The sequence below is a fragment of the Macaca thibetana genome, chromosome 2, assembly GCF_024542745.1.
Source record: "Macaca thibetana thibetana isolate TM-01 chromosome 2, ASM2454274v1, whole genome shotgun sequence".
NCBI lineage: Eukaryota > Metazoa > Chordata > Mammalia > Primates > Cercopithecidae > Macaca > Macaca thibetana.
In genome coordinates, this window is record NC_065579.1 from 112934233 (window position 1) to 112947950 (window position 13718).

A 13718-nucleotide genomic window follows, 5' to 3' on the forward strand; every position below is an offset into this window, starting at 1 on the left:
GTTATGGGAGGCTTATAGAATTCCAGCATATACACAGTATTATCCTAAAACCTGAAAAGTTCTGAGATTCCAACGTGCCTGGTCCCAAGATTTCAGGTGAAGAGTTGTGGCCGTGCACCCGTGATGATTTGAACCTGTGACTCCACTGCCCGTGTGCACTTGCTGTGTGCTGAGGAATACATCAAGCCTAAACAATAACTCTTAGAATGTAAACTCGGGTTCGATGGAACCCCAGGGAAGGGACTGTGTCTGCCTTATCCACTGCTATGTCCTCAGTGCCTGAGACTATGTCCAGCACTTACGAGCTCACAGTAACTGGATTGAAAGAGGGTGTGATTACAAGAAGCCTCCTCTCTGGACAGCAGCTGCTCACCTGGCGCATCTTTCTCATGACCACCCTAGGGACACTTCTGCAGCCCAGATAAATGGGCCTTGGGCAGGACAGCAGCAGAAGCCCCTTCTTTCCAGTGGCCCTCTCCTGCGGAGAACTCTCGCAGCCCGGACTCCGAAGCCCAGGCCAGGCGAGGGCGCTGTGAGCTTGCCAGAGGAAAGGATCCTGGGCTGAGGGCCTAATGCACCTTACTGCATTTCACCCTCCACACCACCCTGAAAGGCCGCTTCTGCCACGCCCATTTTGTAGCTGAGGAAGCTGAGGGATGAAGTGAAATGGCCGAGCTGAGTGTTCACAGAGGGTTCAGTCAGCCCTTGCTGTTCTGTGCTGTGGGGTGGAGGGAGTGGTACCAACACAACCAATTACAACAAAAGGGATCCAGACATAGACATACCAGTCGGATGCTGACAGCACAGCTGGACAGAATGAGTTCAGCCACACACAATCGATATGACATTGGATTTTGCTAGGCTCGGCCTGACAGAATCAACTCAGCCAGCCACAGTCTGACGCAGCTTGCAACTGACTGACCCAGACCCGTCCAACCCCTCACAGCCACACAGAACACAGCCGGACTCGGACAGACACAGAGTCAGACAGACCTGGTGCTACAGGGCCAAAGGCACGATCACACAGAGCCCGAGGGGGCAGGCACTGAGGATGCAGGTTAGGCCAACTGGTCAGCCCTGTTAGAGGGAGCCAGAGAGACCTCTCTGACATGCCCAGATGGGGCCAGGCCTGGGTAGATTGTGTGTATGTGTGTGTGTGTGTGTGTGTGTGTGTGTGTGTGTGTGTGTGTGTGTGTGTGTGTGTGGTGGGTGGCAGTGCCTGCTCCCAGCGCTCTGGCTCTGGCAGAAGAGTGTCGGGGGAGGCACTGTGGGACCAAGAGGCAGCATATCTGTGGTAGTCAGTCACTGGGCACCCCTTGCCTGGGCCGGAGCTGGGATTGGCGGCGGATGACTGAGTAGCGCGTGGCGATGACACAGGCCTTCTGTAGTGTAGGGAGGACCTCCCCTAACAGCAGCTCCACCCGCACCACCACCATGGGAAGGTAGTTGCTCTGTGCTGTCCCGAGTTTGATGTATGTGCCATCTGGCAAGACCTGTGTGGAACAAGGACGGGCACAGTGTCTGAGCCAAGGCTCCCCAGGATGCCCCTGCTTCCCCAGAGCTGTGGGGCTCCACACAGGGAGGGTGCTTCTCCCCTCAACTGGCGCATCTGGGGTTGGAATGTTAAAACACCAGGTCGTTTCCCCAAGTGCCCTGCTTCACAGCGCCTCTCCTGGGACACCCCAGACCGCCCCACAACCCATAACTAAAGGGGTGATGCCTGGCAGAGTTGGGACCGCCAGAACTCCTGCTGGCATTCTGGCTGGTATCTGCTGGGCGACTGGCTGTGTCAGGCCTCACCGTGGGTAAATATTACGCAGATCACCTCAGCTCTATCCTCTCCTGGGGCTGCAGCTCCACCCCACGACTGCTCCGTCAGCCTATGTGACGAGCATTTCTGCATGAGAAGTCGGAGGCTCTGTGTCCAAGATCATACTGCTCCTAAGCAGGGTTCACTCCAGTCTGTGGGACATCAGAGCCTCTCTTGGGGGAGGAGGTTATGTGGCCCAAACTCAGCTCTATGGTGGACCCAGACCCAGCCTGCACAAAGTGCAGGTCCCCTCTCTGGGAAGTACAAGTCCCCGTCCTCCCCAGACCTGTAACCTGTGCAAAGCGACTCAGCATGTTCTCCCTGGGGACCCGCACATGGTTCAGCCGCAGGAAGCCGTTGTCCATTTGATCAAAGTCCATCTTGGGCCCGATGTCCCCAACGATGATTCCTTGAAGGAGATGGAGATGAGGACACCTATCAGTTGAGAGACTGCTTGTTATGTGGCAGGTATCACACACACATTCCAGGTCACAGCAGCCTGTGACCCTGGGGTTATTGTACCTATTTTGCAGGTGAACAAGCTGAGGTCAGACAGATGCTAAATCTTGCTCAAGTTCACCTCACCAGTTAGCACCAAGTCTGTCCAACTGGACCTCTCTGCCCAAGGGATACATGTCTTAGCTACTCCTGTGGCCCTCTGGGGCCCCAGGTCAGGGAGGCCACCTGGGCTCTCCTCCTGGCGGGGTCCTTGAGGGAGCATTATGGGCTCACCTGGCAGTGGGGTATGGTCCCGAAGACTCCGGATTGGCACAATAAAAGCGTGCATGCCCCGCCGGGCTCCTGAGCAGACCAGCTGGGCCTGGACCAGGGCATGGGTGGCTGACCGTCCCACTGAGGGCAGAGAGAGGAGAGGCCCGTCACAGGAAGACCTGCGCATTGCTTTTCCCAACCCAGCCTCCTGGGGCTGGGGTTTTGGATGGGTACCTCTGGGGCCCTGAAAAGTCACTGATCAAAGAGAGGGGGGATTGCCCCCAAAGAACCAAGCAAACTTAGCAGTGACTTGGCAAAGGCACTGTGAAATGATTCAGCTTTTTTTTTGGCCCCCACCCCCCAACTATTAATGAATTACTCTGTCATCAACCTTATAACAATGAATACAGATAATTATCGTTTATCAAAATCCAGGCAGCGCTAGACCCTGTGATAGATGCTTTCCAGTTCTCGCAGGGGAGAGAGGATGATGAGTCCCATTTTCCAGATAAGGAAACAGGCTCAGAGAGTAGAGTGACGCACTGAAGGTCACTGGCCTGGAGGGGCAGAGCTAGGATTTATCTGTACCCTGGTCTATCTGATCTTAAAGGGTGGTTTCTTTTGTCTTCATTTTTGACAGTAGTCATTTATTTTCTATCTCTCTTTCTCTCGTCACTCTCTCATCTCTCTCTCTCTCTTTTTTGAGACAGAGTCTTGCTCTTTCGCCAGGCTGGAGTTCAATGGTGTGAACTCAGCTCACTGCAACCTCCGCCTCCCAGGTTCAAGCAATTCTCCTGTTTCAGCCCCCCGAGTAGGTGGGACTACAGACACCCGCCACTACACACGGCTAATTTTTATATTTTTAGTAGAGATGAGGTTTCACCATATTGGTCAGGCTGGTCTCAAACTCCTGACCTCAGGTGATCCATTCACCTCGGCCTCCCCAAGCGCTGGGATTACAGGCATGGGCCACCGCACCTGGCTCATGTCTCTCTATTATGTCTCTGGTCTCTGCCTCTGTCTTCCTCTGTCTGTGTGTCTCTCATCTCTGTCACTCTCCTGCTTTAGTTGGACTCAGCATATTTGTTTTACTTTTTTCCACACAAGGTGTGGGTCCCCAAGTGCCACAGATGTGTCCTGGGAGGTGAAATTCTCAAGTTTGAGGAAGGGGAAATCCCTCCTTGGGGCTTGGTAAATCACCGAGCCTCAGGGACACTTGATGTGGCCGCCACCTGGTGGCCACAGCGGGAGGTACGGCGTTGGTGGCTTGATGGGGGCTGGTGGTGGGCGTGAGCCTTTCTGGGTGTCTGCAGCAGGGGCAGACAGGCGTGCTCTTTCCACTGTCTCATCACAGGGCCTGTGCTCTGGCTGGTGGCAAGCTCTACCAATAACTCAGGAGATGAGAGGAGATGTGAGGAGTGCCTGGGACTAGACCAAGTGTGTGTGTGTTTGTGTGTGTGTGTGAGTGTGAGGCCTTGTCTCTCATGGATTGTCTCCTCTATTTCAAAGTTCCTTTGGGGACTTTCCAGCCACTCACTAATGAAATGTTTAACATCCCACCTATTTTACAGAGTGAGAACCTGAGGCTCAGGGAGGTGAACTGACTTGCCCAAGGTCAGCAGCCTAGAACAGAAAATCAACCTGAGGTCTGTTGAACCTCAAAGCCAGTGCTACTCTGCCCTCCAATATTTCTATCTGGGGAGAGATAAGGAAGGGGGTTGGATGGATACTCACGGTCTCCAGGCCACCATTTGGTGGCAGTCAGCGTGGGGCTGTGTATCACAAACTCCTGGGTGGCTGCGTCATAGGTGGCTTCAGTCTCCAGGCCCTGAAGATATGTCCCTTAGGATCAAGGAGGGATGTTAGAATTGGCCCAAGGTGGGGATCTTACCTGGGAAGCTGCTTCTAGGTGGGCCTGTACTCTTAGGCATTAGTGCGGTACAGAGTGGGGCTCAGCTCCCAGCTGTACTTGCAGGCAGTTCTGCCCTTTCATCTGTGGGCCGTGTGGGGGTCACACAGTCCCCTATAGCCAGTCTGTGACAAGGGATGGCTGCTGATGTTTCCAGAAGGAATTACTTGCCCCACTGGGAGCTCACACAATATGTGCAAATTAGAAGGCAGCATCCCTTCCTCAAGACCCTTGACTGCCATCTGCTGGAATGTTTTCATATTAAACATATGTCCCTCGAAGCATATGAACCTGTGACTACCGAGATGTAAATGGGCCCTCTGGAGTTTTGCAGTGCACAACCTAAACACCACATGCAGCAGCCCTGGCTCACCATGTCCCAGCTCTGTCTGTGCATACGTTGCGATGATCTGGATGTTTTTGCAGAGTGGGTCCCATTTGGCAATCTGTTCCTCTGAGCCCAGGCTCCTGAGGGCTTTCAGGAAGACTCTGTGTATATTTAAAGCCACATCTCCAGAAAGGGCTCTGTTGGGGAGAGATGCTGTAGTTGAGTAGCCTATTGGAGACGGGGGCCCAGGTACCCCCTGCCTGAGCAGAGTACAGGAGATAAAGGGCACCTGGCATCCTGGTTTCCCAACAAGTCTTCCCTTTGTTGGGGGAAATGGCTCATGGGGCTGGGGGGTTTCCAGGTGATCCCAGGTGGATCCCTCTCTAGTGGGGCTGCCCCAGGAGTGAGCACCTGTAAGCATAGCCTAATTCACGACCATCTTCCAACCAACCCAGGCGCTGTGCTATCAACCGGATGTGGAATGCCCTCCGCATGGCAGCCTTATAACGCTCATTCTGGGTCATGAAATAATTGTCCTTACGGCTAAACTCTGGGTAACTGTGGATGATGCTCTCTGCAGAGACAGAGAATAGAGGGCTTAGGGACCTGGGTGAGGTTTCTGGCACCTTCAAATCTTCTTACCCACTTGCTTCATGGATCTGGAAAGGAAGTCAGACATTATTGTTATTTTACAGATGACAAAACTGAGGACCAAAGTGGGAAAGTGAATTGCCCAAGGTTACAAAGCTATGCAGTGGCAGAATTTTAGGACCAGAATCCAGGTCTTCTGCTGCCTAGGACTCTTCTATCCCCCAGGTGGGCTCAGGCAATATTGACATGTGAAGATTGTCTTTACAGTTCAAAGGAATGAATCTCTAACAGTGGAATTTCAAGGCAAAGTTTGTTATTTGAAAGCAGGACTGCTAATGAAGGAGACTCTTCTTACAAGAGAAGCATGGGGCATAAAGCAGATGTCCTATTCCCCAGCTTCCCCTTACCAACTTTCCTCCGGAGAGCAGTGTTCTGGGCACCTCCATCAAGGATGTTGGTGAGCCGTTCCACGTCAAAGGACTGCATATACCTCTCGCTCTCCATGTCGGGGTGCATTTGCCTGCTCCAGGTATCCCCCAATGACACTCGGTGCACTGGGCTGCCCATCCTATCCTGGATCTGTCTGGTGACTGAGGTGAAACACTTCCGACCCGGCTGCTCCGAGGGTCTGCTCTCAGTGTTGGTCAGTGCAAAGAACCTGTGTGCAAGAGGAACTGCCTAGGGCTGGGTGTCAGCCAGGGCTGGTTGGTAGAAGAAAGACATCCCTAAGTACCTGAATCCCACTGCACCTCCACACTCTCCCTGTGGACGCTGGCTGTGGACCAGACACTGTGTGCATGGTAGGCATGGTATGCAGTCATTGCTTGGTACATGTCTGTTCAATACTTGTTAAATAAGATTGAACAGGGCCTGACCCCAAAGATTGGGCTCTATCCACTGCAGTTCGTGTTACATGAGTTGCCTAGGGAAATCTTCACAAAAAAGTCAGTGAAGGTTACACCTGAGGAAAATAATCCTGGAGAGGCTGAGTGGCCCCTAGCCACACAGCTGGAGACGGCCAGGAGTTGGATGGGGTCTGACCACAAAGCACATGCCTTGTCCATACTACAGCTCCACTGTGGAGGATTACTGAGGGCACCTTGGTCTCATTCAGCTGCTCATAAGTTCTAGGATCATTCAGCCCCATTTCTATGAGCCCTGCAGGTGTATTGTGGAACTGAAAGGAGGAAACCTGCTCCCTGACTGTGAAGTGTTCCCCTAGAACCCCTGAGTGTCTTTCACACCCAGGTTGGGCCCTGTCTCCTCCATGGCAAATGCTTGGCCTCTGAGAAGCCCCTATTCCTCCACAGTGAGGGAACCATAAGGTGCAGTTCATCCTATTTCACAAGTCTCTTGAGTCCATCTGCTCCTTGCTATCTCTTTGGCTAGCATCCAGGCCACTGTCATCTCTTACTTGGCCTCAGTGTCCCTTTTATCTGTTCTCCCAGCTGCCAGGTGAACTCTTGAACTGCAGATCACATTGTTTTCCTCTCCTGCTTGGAATCTGCTCCTTGGGGCCCACTGTTAGTGGAACGGAGTCCTTGCTGTGTCTACCCACCTCCCACTCCACTCGCCTCTCTCCTATGTCAACTAACTGCCACATCATCCCTGGCCTCCACTCACTCTCTTCCTACCCTTTGCCCCTGCTGTTCTCTCCGAACAAGGTTCAGCTCCCTGGTCCCCGGGGTGCTGTAGAGTTAGGGACAAGTTCTTATTTGCTTACATGTTCCTCCCACAAGGCCTGGGAGGCCAGCTCTGCATTTCCTAGCTTGCAGCAGGCATGCTGTAAATCTTTCCTGCAGGCTGCCATGCTTTTGATTGCCCTTCCTTCCTGACCTCAACCTGACAGATGCACTGCTGTTATTACCATTTTATGGGGAGGATGTGGGCCTTGGAAAGGGAGGAGACTTTATAAGATCATGCAGCCACATGTAGCAAGTGAAATTCATACGCAGGCTTTCAAACCAATACCCCTAGCAGGGCTGTGGGGGTGCTGGCAAGGGCTCCATCCTCTGCCCCCTGGAGTCCTGCAAGCGCACCTAGTGTGGCTCCTCTCTTCCTGCCTCACCTCTTTTCCTTGCTCTGTTGCCACTACCTCCTTGCTGTTCTGAATGCTCCAGGCCTCCCTGCCACTGCCAGCTTTTGCCGGGGTAGCTCCCTCTGCCCAGAACACCCTTTCTTCAAATGTCACCAGGGCTGTTTGCATTGAACCTCGTTTAACCTTAAAGAGGCCACCGTCTTTAAAACCAAGCCCCCTCCCCCAGCATTCCCTGTCCTCCTCACTCTGCTCTCCTTTTTCTCTTTTCACTTACCCTCTTCTGACATTTGAGATCATTTACTAATTTCATATGTTTTTGTTTACTTCCATCTCCCTGCTAGTAACACAGAAACTGCAAGAGGGCCAGGATCTTTGTCACTGTCACACTGTGACCCTAACACTTAGTGCAGGGCCTGGTTTGCAGGAGGTGCCCAGTGAAGAAAGCCTTGCTCAGGGTCTGTCGGAGCTGCGGACAGGGTCATCACGGGGGCGACTCTGTCCTCTGGGGTCTCCCAGTCCCTCCCCGCCCGAAAGCCTGGCTCACCTGGCTCCCCTCTGTCCTGTGTCTGCACTGTAGGCCGGGCTGGCCTCTCCCCGGCTGTAGGCCACAGCCTCTCGCAGGCTTGTGGTCCTGCCCTTCTCTCCTCCCACAGAGGGGCTGGAACACAGAAGTGGAGAGCCCTGCTTGGCCAGCGCTCCGCCTGTCCCGGCTTGCGGAGCTCCCCTCCCTCCTCCCTCTCTTCCTGCATGGGTGTGACCTCTGTGCTGTTGCTGGGGCTGCTCTGGGAGGACTGCTGGGAGGTTGGAACCCTTCCTTCTCAAAGCCAGGGATTCCTTTGACACTACTTGTACCAAAAAGCTGCGTAGCCCAGCAGTGTTTCCAAAGTGATATCCTGGTCTTCACTGATCTTTCACCGTGTGCCCTTCAGGGACTCAAGCTGTTAATATCACATGAGCTTAATAGGCTCCCCTCAGATGGTCCTCATGTGAAAGGATTGCTCTGTAAGGTGTATGTTTTTCCTCTCTTCCCATGTTTCTGCTCTAAAATATGGCTTGTCTTATGCTTAGCATCCCCTGACATTCCCTGGAAAAATATTTGTGGCGCATCCATCTGTAGTGTGTGGGATCCAGATGGGAGCTGGGTCTTAGTGAGAGGAATGAGAGGCTTAGAGGTTCCCTCCCTGCATAACCACCCTGGAAAGTCAGATGCGGCTCCCCATTTTGCAGGTAAGGAAACAAGCTCAGGGAGGGGATGTCACCTTGTTTAGGTTTGCACAATAAGTAGATTACGTAACACATTTGTGTAAGATTGGGAAAGAAATCAGGGGACCAGTAGGAGATCAAGGCTCCTGTTCTGGCAGGACTTCTGAGCTATTTTGACCCTGAGCAGGTGTACTCCCTTTCTGGGCCTTGGCCCCCCTGTAATGCAAGGTATTTGCTCCGTAAGGAGCCTCACAGCACCCCATCATATCGCCAAGGTAATGTCTAGCTTGTGTCTGCAGGAAGAGGCAGGACCTGTGGCCCAAGCTTTGCAACTTATTACCTAGCAGGTCCTTCTGGAGCTGTGGGGCTCAGAATCCTGGCAGTCCCCATTGCTGTGGGCAGTGGTTTCAGGGAAGGTGGTCTTGGCCCCACTGTTTGGAGGTGAAAGTTCTCACTTCCAACTGGACTCATCTCTGTCAAGGATTTATGCTATGGGAATGACTTAGTTACTCTCTGCCATAGAGAAAGGCTTGGATTGCAGGAAGTGCCCAGTGAAGAAAGCCTTGCTCAGGGGCTCTTGGAGCAAGGCTTTTTAATAAACTCTCCATGTTTAAATTGTTTTCTCATCTACTTTGAAGCTGACCCTGTTCTGTATGTTTTGGATGTGATCATTTTGATTTGTTGCACTGAACTCTTGAATTCTGTAGCTTAAAAAGGCTTTTAAAATTACAAGATATTTCAAACTTGTACAAAAGTGAAGAGAAAAATATAATGAACCCACACGTACCTAACATCCAGCACTAAAAATGATCACACTTGTTTCCTTGATCTTTGTTTTTAACTTTTTATTTTGAAATAACTTTAGACTTTCAGAAAGCTGCAAAGAGTTCTTGTATATCCTTCACTCAGCTTCTTCTAAGGTACAATTATGAAACCAAGACATTAACACTGCTGCAATATTGTTAGCTAATCTTCAGAACTTATTTGAGTGCGTCAGAGGTTCTCTAGGATCAACCTCAGGTCCGGTGATTTGCTAGGAAGACTCACAGAACTTAGAAACTGTTATACTGAGCCAGGCGCGGTGGCTCATGCCTATAATTCCAATGCTTTGGGAGGCTGAGGTGTGAGGATCACTTGAGGCCAGGAGTTTGACACCAACCTAGACAACATAGCAAGACCCTGTCTGTACCAAAAAATATGTAAAAATTAGCCCAGTGTGGTGATGTGTGCCTGTAGTGCTAGCTCCTTGGGAGGATGCAGTGGAAGGATTGTTTGGGCCCAGGAGTTCAAGGCTGCAGTGAGCTATGATGGAACCACTGTACTCTAGCCTGGGTGACAGTGAGACTTTGCCTCTAGAACAAACAGGAAGAAACTGTAATACTCATGGTTACAGTTTACTATAGCAAAAGGTTACAGATTAACATCAGTAGAAGAAAAAGGTACATAGTGGGAAGTCTAGGAGAGAATGGACTGAGCTTCTAGGTGTCCTCTCCCAGTGGTGTTGTAGGGACAGCATTTAATTCTTCCGAAAACGATGTTTACAATATGCACGAAGTATTGACAACCAGGGAAGCACACTTTTGAGGTAGGAGAACAGCAGAAGGAATTGGAGGTTGGATAAAGGGCGGAATGATCGAAAGCAGAAGCAAGGTGAAGGGGTGAGTGAGCAAGAAGCAAGATAAGAAGCAGAAGTTAAGCAGCCAAAACAAAAGTAAGATAAAAAACTGAGTAAAGAGACCCCATGGCTGGCAAGATCCTGACCAAGCCAGTAAAGGGCAGCTCCTCAGAGATGGGCATGCGCATTAGAGAGAAAAAGTATCTTTAACGTGACCCCGTATGATAATCAGCTCATTAAAGCTCATGCATATGGACTGCATATCATGCATGTACTTGAGGTCATGGAATGGAGTCGACGTGGAAGTGCACAAGGGCCAAAGTAAGCAACACACCTATCAATCAAAAGGCAGACACTAGCTAGAGATTAGGCAGCCTTGGGAAAAGAAAGGGAAAAAACACATAAGAAGACCACAAGCACAGCAAACTGATGCTGATCTCATCTCGCAGAGGTCAGCCCACTCTGCCCTCTTGGAGAGTATAATGCTGTGCTTAATAAACAATTGCTGCTGGCTTTGCTACTTGTGTGTGTCATGTCCAGTTTTTTGGTTTGTTTGTTTGTTTTTGAGACAGAGCCTTGTTCTGTTGCCCAGGCTGGAGTGCAGTGGTGCAATCCTGGCTCACTGCAACCTCTGCCTCCCGGGTTCAAGCGATTCTCCTGCCTCAGCCTCCTGAGTAGCTGGGATTACAGGCATGTGCCACCATGCCCGGCTAATTTTTGTATTTTTAGTAGAGACGGGGTTTCACCATGTTGGTCAGGCTGGTCTCGAACTCCTGACTTCAAATGATCTGCCTGCCTCGGGCTCCTGAAGTGCTGGGACTATAGGCATGAGCTGTTGCGGGAAGTCAGGGACCTCGAACAGAGGGACTGGCTGAAGCCGCAGCAGAAGAACATAAATTGTGAAGATTTCATGGACATTTATTAGTTCCCCAAATTAATACTTTTATAATTTCTTATGCCTGTATTTACTGCAATCTCTGAACATAAATTGTGAAGATTTCATGGACACTTATCACTTCCCCAATCAATACCCTTGTGATTTCCTATGCCTGTCTTTACTTTAATCTCTTAATCCCGTCATCTTCTTCGTAAACTAAGGAGGATGAATGTTGCCTCAGGACCCTGTGATGATTGTGTCAACTGCACAAATTGTTTGTAGAGCATGTGTGTTTGAACAATATGAAATCTGGGCATCTTAAAAAAAGAACAGGATAACAGCGATGTTCAGGGAACAAGGGAGGTAACTTTGAACTGGTCACCAGTGAGCCAGATGGAACAGAGCTATATTTCTCCTCTTTCAAAAGCAAATAGGAGAAATATTGCTGAATTCTTTTTCTCAGCAAGGAACATCCCTGAGAAAGAGAATGCACCCTGAGGGTAGGCCTATGAACGGCCCCCTCAAGGCGTGCCTTCTTTTATGGTCAAAGCCGAAGGGATGAAATAAGCCCAGTCTCCTGTAGCGCTCCAGGCTTATTAGGACGAGGAAAATTCCTGCCTAATAAATTTTGGTCAGACAGGTTGTCTGCTGTCAAACCCTGTTTCCTGATAAGATGTTATCAATGACAATGCGTTCCCGAGACTTCATTAGCAATTTTAATTTCGCCCCATCCGGTGGTCCTGTGATCTTGGTCCTGTGATCTCGCCCTGCCTCCATTTGCTTTGTGATATTTTATTACCTTGTGAAGTATGTGATCTCTGTGACCCACACCCTATTCGTGCACTCTCTCACCTTTTGAAAATCGCTAACAAAAACTTGCCGGTTTTTCGACTCGGGGAACATCACGGATCCTGCCAACATGTGATGTCTCCCCTGGACACTCAGCTTTAAATTTCTCTCTCTTGTGCTCTTTCCCTTTATTTCTCAAACCAGCCGAGACACTCAGGAAATAGAAAAGAACTCACGAAACCATCAGGAGTGGGTTCTCCTGACAGTGAGCCATGGCACCCGGCCCAATCCAGCTTTTTGTTTGGGACACCAAGAGACTGGAACTGCATGGCACCATCTGGCAACATCTTGGTGTCCAGAGTTATTGCAGTCATCACAGAGCCGTGGGATGCTGGTGTGGCTGACCTTAGCTACTCCGTCTCCATCGACTCCAGATGTGAAACTGATAGAGTGTGGCCAAGGACCCACTCGGAATCACATTATTAGTATAAACTGCCTGGCATGGCCCAAGGCCCCAAGTATACAAAGATACTGTTTTCAGGCAGGATATTCCAGGGGCATAGAGGTTAACTCCCAGGAGCTGTCAAGTGCCAGTCCTTTCTTTGAACTATGCAGGGTTTGAAATATTGCTGAGTTACCATTTTTCTGCATATTGAGTTTTGCTAGTTTTCCCACTAATGTTCTTTTTCTAGTTTAGGATTGAATTCAGGATCTCACATTGCATTTAGTTGTCCTGTCTACATGAAATAGTATATAGTTCCTCAGTCTTTGTCTTTTCTGACCATGATACTTTGAAGAGTACTGGTCAGGTGTCTTGTAAATGTCTTTCCATTTGAATTTGTCTGCTGTTTTCTTGTGATTGGATTGAAATTAAGTTCTTGGTGTTTTTTTTTAATATTTGGTTTACCACACCCCATGCACACAAAGTTTTTTTTGTCTATTAAGATGCATCCACTTGCCACATGATATTCTGTTTCACTGGTAGTCAGAAATTGGATTCCTCATAGGTGGTATTAATATGCTATTTTGTATTCTTCTTATTTTTATACTTTAAAAATATTTAACTTATTTATTTATAATTGAAAAATTAAGATAGTATATATTTATCATGGACAATCAGGTGTTTAGAAATATGTATATGCACTGTGGAATGGCTAAATCAAGCTAATTAACATGTTCATTACCTCACATACTTATTTTTTGTGGTAAGAGCACTTAAAATCTACTCTTTCAGCAATTTTCAAGTATATAACACATTGCTGTTTATCACCATGTGGTACATATCATATTATATTATTGAAACCACCTTTGCAAAAATTATAACTGAGAAAATTATGATGATGAAATAAATCTGACCTAACTGACTCCATCTTGCTTCTAACCTCCAAACTGTTCTTGTTCATTCCCGGACACAGGTCAAACTGACTTTGGGAGGAACTGAATTTAGAGTTTAACTTTGAACAAAGACGGTAACAACCCTTTCCCAAAATAAACCCCCTTCTTGCATGAGGACTAGACTGCCTTTGCAAGACTAACAAATTAGCTACAAGATTAGAAATTATGGTTTAGGAGTCATGCAGCTGGACTCCTAAGCCTGTGTGTGTGTGTGTGTGTGTGTGTGTGTGTGTGTGTGTGTATTCTGATGTTGGGTGCATATATGATCGTTATATCTTCTTGATGAATTGACTTCTCTATCATTTTATAATGACCTTCTTTGTCTCTTTTTACAGTTTTTGACTTAAAGTCTATTTTACTGGATACAAGTATGGCTTTTCCTGCACTCTTTTGCTTGCCATTAGCAAAGAATGTCTTTTTCCACCCCTTTACTCTCAGTCTGTGTGTATCTT

The 13718-nt window shown here is 49.2% G+C and overlaps 2 protein-coding genes across 4 annotated transcripts in view; both read right to left on the reverse strand.

Annotated features, from left to right (window-relative positions):
• ACOX2 (acyl-CoA oxidase 2) overlaps positions 1-8055 on the reverse strand; it is a 32927-nt gene extending 24872 nt beyond the window's left edge. For 2 of the 3 annotated variants that reach the window (XM_050781234.1, XM_050781231.1), the window contains exons 1-8: positions 7932-8055; positions 5757-6007; positions 5170-5332; positions 4804-4955; positions 4256-4363; positions 2543-2662; positions 2104-2219; positions 1321-1493 (exon numbers count right to left, since the gene is read on the reverse strand). In XM_050781234.1, coding sequence (XP_050637191.1) covers positions 1321-1493; positions 2104-2219; positions 2543-2662; positions 4256-4363; positions 4804-4955; positions 5170-5332; positions 5757-5916 — 992 coding nt within the window. In that variant the 5' untranslated portion in view covers positions 5917-6007; positions 7932-8055. The remainder of the gene's footprint in view (positions 1-1320; positions 1494-2103; positions 2220-2542; positions 2663-4255; positions 4364-4803; positions 4956-5169; positions 5333-5756; positions 6008-7931) is intronic. The other variant, XM_050781232.1, reaches the window with a different exon arrangement.
• The window catches only part of PDHB (pyruvate dehydrogenase E1 subunit beta), a 171109-nt gene that overhangs the window by 114492 nt on the left and 42899 nt on the right, over positions 1-13718 (reverse strand). The gene's annotated exons all lie outside the window — the stretch shown is intronic.